At 37.0% G+C, this 14,390-nt stretch overlaps 1 protein-coding gene across 1 annotated transcript in view; it reads left to right on the forward strand.

The window, feature by feature from the left end:
• Positions 1-227: 227 nt before the first annotated feature.
• LOC142350940 (muscle M-line assembly protein unc-89-like) overlaps positions 228-14,390 on the forward strand; it is a gene marked incomplete at its 3' end in the record, with an annotated part of 98,855 nt that continues 84,692 nt past the window's right edge. Inside the window, exons 1-7 of the mRNA XM_075402965.1 lie at positions 228-557; positions 1,299-1,466; positions 7,939-8,402; positions 8,682-9,081; positions 9,960-10,260; positions 10,549-10,728; positions 13,842-14,170. Coding sequence (XP_075259080.1) covers positions 1,320-1,466; positions 7,939-8,402; positions 8,682-9,081; positions 9,960-10,260; positions 10,549-10,728; positions 13,842-14,170 — 1,821 coding nt within the window. The remainder of the gene's footprint in view (positions 558-1,298; positions 1,467-7,938; positions 8,403-8,681; positions 9,082-9,959; positions 10,261-10,548; positions 10,729-13,841; positions 14,171-14,390) is intronic.

Here is a 14,390-nt window from a genome sequence, read left to right on the forward strand (position 1 = left end):
TTGAGAAAACTTTGAATACTCAAACACTGCAGTGAACCGAATGGCGTTGGGCCCAGTAACTAGTGGAGACAGGAATCTGGCAATGTTTCACTCTTTCGTAATTCGTGACATAGACTACTTTCTAATTCCCCAAATCTGGGAAACACGCACATGCGCATTGAATTATGGAATTATGTGGCCTGTAATTTGACTTTGCCTGCTGGCTACTTGTAGGTAGAGAGACTGTACCAGAGTGGTTTTCCCATGAAACTATTCCCATAGTTGGAAACCCTCTCTTATCTGTGCAGTGAAAGTGTTCAAATCTTGTTCACTATTTCATTATTTGAGCCATTGTACAGTAACTGTTTCCCAGAATACCCAACTCCTAATTTTGCTTGCACACAATAAAAGCGAGCTTATCCCAATTGTTCATATCTTATTAATAAAGAAAATACCGTGATAGACTGAGAGAAGATCTGAAGTAAACGCTAGCTGTGCAGACAGCATCCTTTCGGGAGATCTCTCCCACCCTATCCAATACAACACACCCAGTGCAAAAAGGAAGGAAGCAATAATCGGTAAGTACTACATGCAACTGGTATAGAAACTTCAAATTAAGTTATCTTTGCCCATTTGCCATACACACACACCCCTCAATCACCCTAGATGTTTTCGGAGAAAGAAAAATATATTGCCCGATTTTTTATTACATGCAGAAACAAGTAATTAACTTAACCATTTCAACCGAACCTGAACAACAATCAACAAAAGATGATATGGATGACTGGTTATGTGTCATAATGTATCTTGACTAGTTCATGTTCGATTAATTGGGAACTTTATTATCAAACAATTATTGCAGAAGACTCAAATAACCAAATACTCACAGCACATGTGGATGTTCTATTCACAATCAGAGAGAATAAATTAAAATTTAATGAGCAAACGGAACCAGTAGCAATTCACTGAAACGGAACCTGACACAGTTAAGGGTCATAAGCTCTCGACAATACTTAAAATATTTTAGCGTGACCTCGATAATTCAAGATAGATTTCTTGAAGATTTTGACAAGAAACAAGACCGAAAAAATTTATGGTAAATTTGCAAAGATTTTCATATAGCTTGACATTATAAAATATTTAAAATTTGGTGAGGAGTTAATAAAAACGTGAACAGATTTTTGCTGGTTAAGATAAGAATGGTGGTTAAAAATGGTCTATTTGATTAGCTTTTTCAGTTTAAATTGTTTTGTAAATGTGGAATGGAAGATTGATCAAGATCTATAAACAAATAAGTAAAAGGGTTGTTTTTGTTTCAGAATATAAAGAATAGAGTGAAAATGAGTGGAAGCTACCAGATGAACGGAGCCCAGCCTCAGCACTCATCCTCTGCTACTTCTGCAGTGCCAGCCGAACATCCAGTCTTCAGCCAGCCTATTGTCAATGGAGACCAGTGTATTGGTGGAACAATCAACATCGACTTCCAGGTATAATCTACATGCACACTCATTTTTGGACCCGTGATTTCTGCCCATTGAGAGGGGTTTGTAATGTGGGGTGTAATGTAGTCTTTTGGGGGGACAGGGAAGAAGTAGATCATCGTTGATGTGACTCGACAGGAGGGGATTGCTGTTAGAGCGGAAGGTGTTAAAAAGTGCTTACTTAATGGAAATAAAGATGAAGTAGCCCCCGCTATAAAAAATAACAATTGAACAATTTCTTCCGATACGTGACAACATAGATTTCCGAGCCCAGTTATACTAAATGTTTTCCTACTCCTTTCTAGTCATTTGGTGTACTACTCTTCTTGATGTCTCTTTCAAATTGGCTCACATTTATTTCTTTCTTTGGAGAAACAGATGATTTTGCTTTTTAATTGACCATTTCTTATTCTAGTGTAAAGTGCACAAAATATGATCGGCATCTCACAAGTGATCAAGCTCAAAGCATCGACGTACTTCTTCAGTACATCAGAAATATACGAGAGCCTTTCAACATCCGTTTATGTTATCGACGGCCACATTAAGTTCAACATCCTTACCAAACAAAAATTTATAAGACTATTATTCTAAATCATTCTTTGAGCATTTACAGTAGAACTCACTACCATTAAAACCGCGAGATATGAATGCAAATTAATAGGTATTTAAAAGTCGATGATAGAAAATAGCTGTTGGCTGACTCTGCAGCTGTTCCTATTCAACTAGCTGGTGAATAACCTGCTCCCTGTTTAATTAGATGAAACCAATTTTTGTCTGCACAAATCATTTAAACTTATTTAATTTCTTTATTTAGCGTCAAAAATCCCTAGACAATAAAATAGTTTCTCTCTCATTTTGTAACACTTAGTGATAAAGCTTCTTTTTGCTCTCTTTGAGGTACAGACTGCGTGATAAAGCTAGCTTTTTTATTGCTCTCGCACAAGACTTGAAAAAAGTAGTTGTATGTCTTAAATTTTTGCTTTTGTCGATTTTCCGTCCTCTGAAAACTTTATTAATTGCTCTCAAACAAAGTTTGTAGCAATTATATTAGTCCTGTCGGTCTTTTTTAATGCGATTTTTCGTCTGACGCATTTGACTTTTCGTCCTCAAAAACGGGATAATCAGGTAGCGCCCAGCGGGCATTAAGTGCTCTTAGAGCCTTTCAGCTCACTAGTCTCCAACTATACGATTCACAAACTGTTTTTGAGACTTATTCTTATGGTGCAAAGGGCGGTTCTTAGAGATTGACACCACCACTGTTGCCCCCCACCCCACTGTTGCCACCCCATCAGCCCCCTCCCGGTGCACCCCCACCCCCCGCTGCGCTCACTTAAGCCCATTCAATGAAGCTAAAGCTAGCGCCTCACTAAACCGTGCTTAGCTAGTGACGAAGCCAACCGCTCGCCGGTCGTTCGAGAGCTATTCGCGCGACGTTAGTGGGTTATGTTAAACTGGCAAATCCCGAAGTCATTAAGTGTCTGAGGAGATTTCTCAGGTCTTCACACGTACAGTTAGTTGTTAACCAAAACTCCTCAGTAATTTTTGAAGGGCTAGTTATGTATGTATGCTGAAATGTTACAGCAAAATTTTCAGTCATTTGCGTCATCTTATTGGGCGTCAATTTACCTGACAACGGAGTCTTTACAAATTCTAGATTCTTGCTCCCCTTATTTTTATATGAGCTCCCGATAAATGCTCAGCGCAGGAAACTTTTCTCAGAATCTTTAAATAGGAGAGATAAATATCAAAGATATATATTTCCGTATCAAAATTTACATGAGAACGAAATGCAAACTGCTGAAAAAAGTTGCACATCAATTATATAAACGGTTGCTTAAAAATGGTTGCTCATCAATTGTATAAAAACCGCAGAAAATCAACCCAACAGTAAATAATTTAATTGCTTCGGTTGAATTTTGGTACTAAACCAAAGAAAAAAAAGTTCATTTCCTGAACTACAGGTTTAAATTCTACAGAAAAGCTCAAGAGCACATAACTGTTTAGCCTGAAATGGGCCAGTATATGTATGCTACTGTTTACATGAGAAGATTCCACTGAAATGTTGGGAAGGAGTAAAATGTGTGGCACCTCATAAATTTCTGCGTGCTCTCAAAGATGGAAGTCCTCTAATAGTTCTTTCCCTTAATTTGTATTTTAAATGTCTGCAAAACGCTCGTTTTTTCAATCGTGTAAAGAAAGCGAACGCAAAACTACCCTTAAAAAATGAACCAGATTATCACAGATGATTTTCAATAACTCCATACATATATCTGAAAACTAAATGGAAACTTTTCTGAGAAATCGAATTAACACTTATCGACTGCTGAGTAGACTGCTCTATATATTTTTGGGAAATGAATCAGCAATAGACTTGGTGTATACAATAGTTTCTAAGGAAGAAAGCCGATCTTAGAAAATTTGTAGCAGTGGTTTCTTAGGTCTTTCAAGGGTTTTCTATGCAATTAATCATTTTCTCTTCTTTAAGTTCTCTTCAATTTTACATTTCTACTCAATACGTATTTAAATAAATCGAAGAATTCAACCACTGTTGTTGCATCGGATATATTGTATCACAAAATATTGTATCGGATGAGAATTTGGTCGAAATAAGAATACCTAAGCGTAATTACTATTTGGCCGAAAAGTCAGCTCTCAAACTGAACTCAATTTATCCAATCGCTAATTGCATTTTCTTTACTTTTCATTTTTTTACGTCTTAAATTGTTTTCAATTGTTAAACCGGCTGATAACATTTTAATAGAAAGTACGCCGTGTTATATTATGGTTGAATAACGTGTTGTAAAATGTAAGTTTTGTAAAATGTAAATTCTGAACTTTATAAATATTCTCGATTTTCTTCCAATTTCTTTCCTCTCGTTTCCCTAATCTTTTCTGCACAAGGCCATTCTGCTAAGCGAAATTCAAAAGCAGACGCGAGAGAAAAACAAATTTCACCTTTTTAAAAGTAATATTTCAAAGATTTTTCGGCCAAATTGATTTTCTTTACATATACGTATGAGAATTTGTTCGTTTGGGAAAGCTTTTTTAAACCATTTTTTAGCTTTTAATAGGCTTTAAGCGCAATGTGGGCATTTTTCTGCCATTTTTGGAACTTTTCGGTGGTGTTGGATTTATTTTTAACAGTTTTGCTAGCTGTAATTAATAATTCTGCTGGCCTGTTTTTGTCTATCTTTGTAATTTTCGTGGCGTTTCTTTTGTTTATTTGCCTTTCGTAAGAAATCTATGTTCAACAATTACTCTTATTGAACCAATCTATGGTTATTTCCTTTTGTGGAAGATGTTTGATTGTTCGGTGGATCAGTTTTCATTTTAAAACGTTGAATTTTAAAAATTTTGTTACATTTTTTGGTCTTTGGTTTTCGTTTTGTAATAGTTCGTCTGCTCTTTGTTTAGCCACTCAATCGACATCACTCACTAATTCTCTCTAGAGCATTGGCAGAGACATCGATACTTGAAGAGAATTTTGTACCAACGTATTGTTGTATTATTTTTCGGGAAGCTATTGATTGATATTGAGTGGTTTTGTTACTTTCAAAAAGATTTCGGGTTTCAGATTCTGCTTTTTATTCTTTCTAATTGTTCTTTTTTCTTTTCTATATGAATTTTATAATTAAATGGAGAGTTTTTATGACCGATTTAAATCAAGTTTTTGAGTTCATTCCAGAGTCTTTGGACTGTTTTTTTTCTTAAATCTAATCAAATATTTTGATTTTTGAAGACAAGTTGAATCAATGGTTTTGGTCACCCACCAAAACAGGACGTGAAGTGAAGTGAAGAGAGTGGTGTTCCGGCGTAGAATTTTTTCATTCTAATTTTAATGTCGAGTGAGAAAGTTTTGTTTGAACAAAATTACCTTTTATCGCTAGTTTTTGCTCGCTTGATTTTTACTGTTTTTCAATTGTTCTCGGATTTCTTTCTAAGTTGTTTTTCAGGAGCATTACTGGTCATTTCTAGGTCTAGTTTTCTTGGATTAGTCAAAGACAATTCTTTTAATTGTACGTCAGGACTTTCGGCTGGCTTTTTTTATTCGCTTTAACTTTCTTTTGATAACGTTTTTAATCACCTTTTTTAAAGTCATTTCGAGGTTAGTTTCTGTTCAATGAATAAAAAATTTTTGAATTGTTCTTCAGGTATTTTTTTTATTCAAGTAATTTGAATTGTATTGGGGTGCTGTAGTTTTTTTTAAGACTCGAAGAGGAGTATTGGTGGAATTTCTTTTTTATTGATAATTTTAAAACATAATGTAAAAGGCAATACCGCACGTGAAAATTAACTATTTAGGTTAAACGGTTGACCAATTTGTAGAGCAGAGAGAAAAGGGAGTATTTTTCTGCTCATGCCGCGGTTTTGAGAGAGAGAGAGTGAGAAAAATAAGTGAAAAAATTTTCGTCAAGGGAGAAATTTTTTATGCGGCTTTTTCGAAGTATTTTTAATTTTTCAAATTAATTTTTTGGGAGTAAAAAAAATTACAAATAACAAAAAAATTGTTGGCGTTTTTTACCATATCAATCATAGATTAGTTTCATATGCAATCTTGATTGAGTTTTAGATGTTTTTTTTAATGGTTTTTGGACTCCATTTTATTTTTTTGAATCTAGGGTAATGTTTTTGGTAACAGATTGTTTTCATGTTGGTTTCTGTGGCCTTTTCTTTTGGTTCATATCAATAACAGTTTGTTTAAGTTATAAAAATTAGGCTAATTTAAAAAAAAAATAAATAATTTTTCTTTTTTGGTGTTTTTGCCCAATCTTGTCTTTTTTGCCTCCAGGAATAATTTTGCATTTTCAATTTATAATTAAGGTTTTTGATGTGGCTGTTACTACTGAGAAATAGTTAAAGGTTTGATAAAATAAATTAACTCTGCAGTTGTTTGTAGTTTGTAAATCTTGCTCAAGTGTTTTTCAGTGCATTTTGGTGTACTGATGTTAAAAAAAAATATTGTTAAAAATTACATTAACGGGTTCTTTAGATTTCGTCCTTTAATTTTTTTTTGCTCAACTTTTCTCCTTTTTTGAGATTTATCGTTGATTGTTTGTTGAACATCTTACAAATCTTTGCTGACAATCTTTAAGGTAGAATGTCTGACGAGGAAAATTCAAAGCAACAAAGGTTCCTTGAAAGTGTTTTCATAATTTGCCTTTTCCCTGATAATTTATTTCCTCTGTTTATTGATGTAGTTCGAATGGTATAAAAATTAATAGTTCAATCAGTCGATTCGATTTTTTTACTTCAAGTCGGTTACGGAATCCTTTAGCTATGTTTTTTTGTGATCTGATGGCACATTTTCATGATTTTTGAAGTCAAACAGAATGATGATTTTAGTAACGCCGAAACAGGAGAAGGAGCAAATATGCGAGTGGTTTGCGGTGTGAATTTTTTCGCTCTAATTTGAAAATAAAGTAAGAAAACGGTGTTTGAACAAAAATTTGCATTCTCGCTTGTGTCGAGTTTTTGCTGACTTGCGGCATTTTGACATCGATTTTTACTGTTTTTTCAATTTTGTTATCTGATTTTCTTCTAAATGGTTTTTCCAATCCATTAACTAGTCCGTTATTGGTCTAGTTTTTTGTTTAATCAATGATAAATTTTTTAAATTTTTGAGTTGTAGGCCAAAACTTGTCCTGCTATGTTTCTTTTTGTCGGTGTGCAGACTTCTTGAACAATTTCAATCCACATATAAACCTCAAATTATCAGGTTTTCAGAGCTTATCTTTTTTAACCCGCTGAGTCTCGCAAAGTTTTTGTCATTACCGTGAAGAAATTTTGATTCGTGGAGAAGTTTTTCTTCATGTGTTCTCTGTTAATATTGATTTATTTTCATTAACCACACATCTTACAGGCTGACAAATGCTGAAGAACGGAAATATGAACAATATGCCCAAAAATGTGCCGAAATAGGTATCCAGTTTGTACCACCAGCGTTTGAATCTTTCGGGGGCTTCTCAGATTTGGTTCGAAAACTTTGTAACGCATAGCCTTGCTTGCCGATAACCGAAATTTTCAACCGGCTGGTTTATCAATTGGCTACAATCGGTTGTCTCAAAGAGTTCAGTGTCTTTAATGAGAGGGTCAGCCACAATGCTGATCGCCAGAAATCCGTTGTTATGAGACTCATTCATGCGACAACCCCATCAGCCCCATAATGACTGTGAGCTCTGTCGCATCGGACCCTCTCTTCACGAACAACGAGTGTTCCAGACCTCAACCTGGGCAATTATCACTAGAATGAATTGAGAAAAAATGCTTTTATGTTCATACTTAAATCTTCAATCACGGGTTTTTATTCTTACCTGACCAAAGTGGGGAGAGTAGAAACATACATTTTCATATCTGGAAAACTGAAATGAACTGTTGAAAATTGATTCATTAAACTGGTGATCTGCTGTTTTATAAACATAGTCATGGCAACCAAGTTAATTGTTAATTCAAGACAAAATAAAATTTTTGTTTGTGACAGGTGAAGGGATACCCAGAGCCACACCTGCAGTGGTACAAGAACAACCAGATGCTCAATCTGGGGGGCAGGATCAACCTATTCGGGGGTCTAGACGGATGGTACACTCTGCAGATCAAGGATCTCTGTTTGGAGGACCAGGGCGAGTACACCTTCATAGCCGAGAACGAGTTCGGAGAGGCGACTTGTGTTGTGAATCTGCAGGATGTCCTCATGAACAGTCCCCCCTCGGGTCCAAACCACCCCATGCAATCTACCATGTATGGTGGGGGGCCTCTCAGTCCACACCAGCCCCACAGCAACTCCTTCTCCCCCTCCTCCATTGGGCCTCCGACTGCCAGAAGCAGTATTTTGAACAGTGGTCAAGATACTAGTGCTGCCCCTGGTTGGCACAAGGATCAGTCTGACGTCAGAGTGGCCAGAATCACACAGATGCCAGATGACAACAGCAGTGTGCCCATGTGCAGGTTCGCCCGGAGCCAAAGTTCTCCTTTCCTTATTGAGGGCTATATAAACATGTCCATATTTGGTCATCGATAAAACGGCAAACTTTTTTGAAATGCAATAACCACCCGTAACTCATAACTGGAAAGAAGAGTAATAGTTTTGCTTATAACTTCAATCGAGTTGTATATTGAACAAAAAATATATTAGACAGAGCGTGACTGTGGACGACATTAATGTCAGTTGTGATCTGTGAGTGGGTGTGACTAATTTTGTGAGGTTGCAAGTTGAGTGTGTTGTAGGAGAGACCACATTGCACCCTACGCGGTGCCTGGACTGGGCAGGAACCCTGACACGGCAGAGGAGAGCGAGAGACCCTACCAGCCACCTGTGTTTTATGGACAACCAGTAGTTAGGGGCGAGTTGAAAGAGGGGGGTAAGATTGTGATAGACATCAAACTGGCTGCACACCCTGAGCCAAGAATCCACTGGTTCAAAAACGGGAGACCTGGAATCTTCAGTGAGAGGATCCGGCTAGAGCGAGGGATGCACGAGACGTACAAACTGGTGATCAAGGACCTGAGAGCGGACGACGAGGGAGAGTACTGCTTCATTGCTGAGAACTACCTGGGCAGAAATGCCAGGACCATCTTCATTGGCAACATAGAGGTGCCAGGCCAACCCAGGAAGGGAGAGCCACAGGTGAGAAAGAGAACAGATCACATTTATTGTGCTATTTCTTGAATGTAATCAACACAACAGGTCCTTAAAATACATTTCTTGGTTTATTCTACAAAGAAGTAAAGGTTTTCAAGACTGTACTCTGAATTACAAAACTGATAATCTCCCTGACCAATTTTTCAAAATGCGACAAAATGTTTTCATGTTAGCGACAAAATGTCATTAAACTGTTTAAACCTGAAAATGGCATAATAAAAAGTTGGACAACTTCGCGAGAAACTACAACTGAGAAGACAAATGTAAGGATTGAGGTTGAGCTGGTGGCATTATAAAAAAGGGGGTTTTAGTATCGGACTCCGAGTAACGAAACTTTTATCACGAAACTTGAGAGGGCAGCGTACTTGTAGACTAAATATCTACTGGCATGGATTCAAAAATCTATTTTATAAGTCACCCAATCAGCTGGGACAACAAATTTTAACGCCAATTATTAGCGCTCTGACGTTTTGTCACCCAATGAGTGGGGGCATCAAACTAAAATCAAATTGAATATGGTGCGAGCAACTTCAAATGGGCTCAATTTGAAAAGGTCATCAACCCGAAAAACTACATTATGTATCCAGAAGAAAGCCCTCTAGCTAAGTTAATGCCTAAGATCACAAGTTTTTGTTCTTACCTGATCTAAGTGGGGAGAACAAAAGCAAATTGTAATAGAGGCCTACTTCTTGTTGTGAAGAAAAGAAACGGACTGCTGATATTAGATTAAATGAACTGCTAATCTGCTGTGTTGATGAGAATATCATGTTAACCAAGTTAATTGTCAATTGAAAATGTTGGCGGTTCTTACTTTGGCTCTATTTTTATTACCACAAGATCGAAGTGTGTGTGTGTGTTTGTAGGTGGTGCTGGTTCCCCAAAAAGACCCCCCGATGCTGACTAGCCCGAGGGTGATTGGGGAAGTGAAGCCAGGTAACGAGGTCAATGTCGAGTTCGAGATCTACTCGGAAGAGAAGCCGAATGTGAAGCTGTTCCATGATGGAATCCTGATCAACCTTCAGGGGCCCAGGATATTCCTGAGACCAGAACCCAACAGCAAGTACGTTATCACATTCAGAGACATGAAGAGTGGAGACGAGGGGGGATACAAGATCACGGCTGAGAACTCAAATGGCACCAACTACACTACCTTCAACCTCACAGGTTCATTTCATTCATATACACAACATACAGCAATTCTTTTCTGGTCTGGTGTCTTATTGCTGAACTATAATCTACGAGATCCTCTTCAATGACGACAATTATCAACACAATTCAGATCGCTGTCGGTCAAATGATGCGTTCATTTTGTTAATCTCAACTCACATTGCCCAAAAACATTCACACCCATGATAAAAAAATTTTCTTCTACCAAAACTGATTATCACTTGCATTAATGGTAGCGTGTGATAAGGTTTAGTTGTGTAATATGACTATGCGATGCTGCTTAAGGTTTGAAGGAGCAGCCTAAGCCGAGGACCCCAGCCCCTCAGCAGACGAGACCCTGGAGGTCGGTGTCTCCCCCGAGGCCTCCCAGTCCCCCCGTGGAGTCCATGATCAACATGCGCACCATCAACATAGAGGCAGCTGAGCCACCTGTTGCACCCAAATTCAGTGAACCCGTCATCACAGGTCAGCCCAAATTACTCTATAGTTCTTTACTATATAGAACCACATAGCTGCAATCGTATTTGCTTGGACATTAATGACTCTTTAGATGTGGCGCTTTACAATTGAAAGTCCAGGAGGCTAATCAGTAACGTGTAGCAGAGGATGTAAAGCCGTTTACCACCCAGGATCAACATTTTTGGTAATCATACAAAGAACATAAATGGTTTCATATAAGACATACAAAAATGTCGTAGTATGATCTTGCAATGAAGAACCCTAAATGATCTTAGTATGATTCGTAAGAACCGTATATGATCTTTCTGTGGTATATGATCTTTCCTATATTCATAGATCCAAATTTTCTTTTAATGGTTGTAAGCTGAGTGGAGCTATATTGCGGTGCTCGTGTTCTTTTTACAATTCAAATAATTTGAATTGTATTGGGGCGCTGTCATTTTTACGACTCGAAAGGAGTATTGCAGATGTTTTTAGTCAATTTTGTTAGAGTGAATTTTGAAGCAGGAAATGAAGCACGTGAAAAATATTTTGTGTATTCTTCAATTTTGTAGCGTTTGTGGATGTCTTTGGTTCAAATTAATTGTTCTAGTTGATTTGGTTGTTTTTTGACTGAATTAATTTTGAGTTCTTTTTGATAATGACGGGCCAATTTCCGTCTTTTTGCTTACTTCTGACTTTGTGCTTTCCGCTTTTTAATAGCCGCTCAGCTTCTCAGCCGGCTATTATAGCTCTCCTATTTTTTTCTTCGTCGAAGTAAAATTTTTCGCTTTACCTTAGTTCACAGCTTGTTCAACATTTTGCGTGAAATCTTTTTGACTTCTCTAGGCTAGTTTCACTCCTTGCTCATTCTGCTCAAAGTGCTTTTAAACAACAGTTGCTCAGCAAAGCAATTCAAAATGAACAGAATCAGAATAAAAAACTAAATCAGAAATAGAAACGGGATAGACCCATAAAGCCAAATTTTAGATGCCCGTTACTCGTACTTTGTTCTCATAAGTCTTAGTTACCATCTCTAATGCGTATTGGTATTAATACTAGCTCATGTATCGTCTCACTATGAAACAGGAGTATGCTGAACTACAACATGACATCATAATTCTTTTCCTTTCAATCCCAATCATGGTTATGGGAATCAACGGCAGCTATTTTCCGGCAATCTGTCGGGTATGTTTTCTTGTGAAATTTTTAGTTTTGAGCTATTCTAGGCGTGTTGCTCCTAAGAGGTGTGACTTGGAGCTAGACAGTAGGCTTTTTCAACAAAACAAATTATACACGTTTCTAATTTTCTGTTGTTTTCGTTCTTTGCGTTTTTATTTCTGTTTTAATAAATATGAATGGTGTTGGGTGAGTGAATGCTTGACCAGAAGCAGTAATGACAGTTTTTTAAATTAAGGGTTGGGAAGTAGCATTTTAGCCTTTAGTGGTTAATTCATAGCTAAATTTTGTGGAAATTTTGTCAAGATTATTTTTTTCTCTTTCATTTCATTTCCCTAACCTTTAATTTCTTGACGTTTTTTTGTTTTTTTGTCAATTGGTTTTTTAAATGACAACAAGCAGTATTGTTTGATTTTCTACCGACAGTTGTTTTGGAGTTGCTACTTATAAACATTTTTTTTATATGCTTTATCAGGCCTTTCTGTTGAGATTTTTCTCCATTGTTCATTGTACTGTTATTGTTTCAAAATGATTAATAATAATAATTAGAAGTTTAATTATGTCATTTATATTGGTCAGTTTTCTATTTTGAATCTTTTCTGGTGTTCTTCCGGCTATGTTTTTTTGAAACATTGTCACACATTTTTATGATTTTTGCAGTCAAATTGGAGAAGTTTTGGTCACGCCGACATAGGAAGTGGAGCGAGTGATTTTGCGGCGTAATTTTTACTCCAATTTCCAAGTAAAATGAGGAAATGGCGTTTCAAAAAAAATTTGTTTTTTTAATTGTGATTTTGTGTTCACGTGCGGCAATTTGACTTTCATTTTTGCTATTTTTTAAAGATTCTTGATCGGATTTTTTGTAAGTGGATTTCGCAATCCATTTATTGTCCATTCCAGGTCTAGTCTTTTGTTTCCTCCAAGAAAGTTCTGTGAATTGTGGTAGGGCTTGTCCTGATATATATTTTTTTGTCGTCTGACGCTCTTTTTTTGTTTTACATTTGTTCACACGGCAAAGCTGAAAAAGTTTATATTTCTGAATGACTTTTTCCTCTAACGTCGCGCCCGCAAACACCGTTAATGAATGATATTAACGGTGTTTGCGGGCGCGACGTCATTTGTCACTCTCTTTGGACAATGTTTTCCGGTCATTTGATAAATATTTGATCATACGTGACTTAACTAACAATAAAATGCCTGCACTTTAAAACTGTAATAAAGGTCCCGTAATAAAAAGGCTTCTGCCGAAAAGGCTTCAGCCGAAAAGGCTTCAGCCGAAACTTTATAAATTTATTGCTGATTGTGTTTTACATAGCTTTTTGAGCGCCGCCAATACTTTTTTCAACTTATATCTATCTGTTTCTATATTATACGGCACGCAGGTCTATTTCGCAGCTATTCCGGCATTCTGCTATGTTATTTAGATTATTTTTCTTTATAGTTGATGATCCATGTTAGTTATGTGATATTGGTGATGCCGGTACGCAATTATGTCTTACATAAAGCAGACAAGCCTAATTGTGCAGATTTATTTACGTGCTTGAGATTGATCTAATGTACAAAGATAGTGAGTTTTGTTGATTTATCATATTTCAAAAATTTTTCCACTTTTCTAAGACATAAAAGTTTCTGAACTGCCCGAGAATGTAATGTAAATTTCTGCACGTAAATTTTGCACATACGATTACCAAGATGTGAAAATTTTCTATTTGTTATTTAAGCTCAAAAAAGTATTCACGCTCAATTTTTCTAAGATTCCAGAAAATTATTTGATATAGTATGATGACCAAGAATCATAAATCACTGGTATGATAATAATATTTTTATGGTGTTCAACCCGGGAAAGGAACCATTCACGTTTTTGGGTACAAACTGAACCAGATCTAAAAATGTACACTATGATGAATTTAATGATAAATAGATTATGACGACATAATCTTTAAAGTTGTTAATGACATTAGGGGACATGTTCATTGGGGGCAACATGCACATAGACTTCACTCTCACTGGCACTCCGGATCCGACTGTCAAGTGGTACAAGAATGGGGAGGAGATCCTTCTGGGACACAGACTCCAGCTGGACAGGAAGGTGGGAAACCAGTACTCCCTCCTCCTCCCCAATATCCAAGTGACAGACGAGGGAGAGTACGAGTTCTTTGCTGAGAATGCAGTCGGTGAGGCTGTCTGTGTGCTCCAACTCACCCCTCTGCCCAGACCTGCGTCTCCTGAGTACGTGCCCCCTGTCAGTCACGTGACGGTGAAGGAGACCACGTCTTTCCGCAGACACCAGGTATCACCCGCTTCATTTTATCATTATTACACATATAAAATATGTCTCAACTGGGAAAAAACAAATATTGAACAACTGTTTTGCTCTAATACGTTTTTGTGATCCCCTCTTTGTAATTGTTTATTTTTATAGCACGTTATTATGTACAAAAATATCACGTGCGGCTGGGAGTTGGGTTGGGCTTAAAAGCTATATGCATATTTAGCTCGGGGGCCGAAAC

Source organism: Convolutriloba macropyga, chromosome 12, assembly GCF_964194025.1.
Source record: "Convolutriloba macropyga chromosome 12, txConMacr16.3, whole genome shotgun sequence".
NCBI classification, from domain to species: domain Eukaryota; kingdom Metazoa; phylum Xenacoelomorpha; order Acoela; family Convolutidae; genus Convolutriloba; species Convolutriloba macropyga.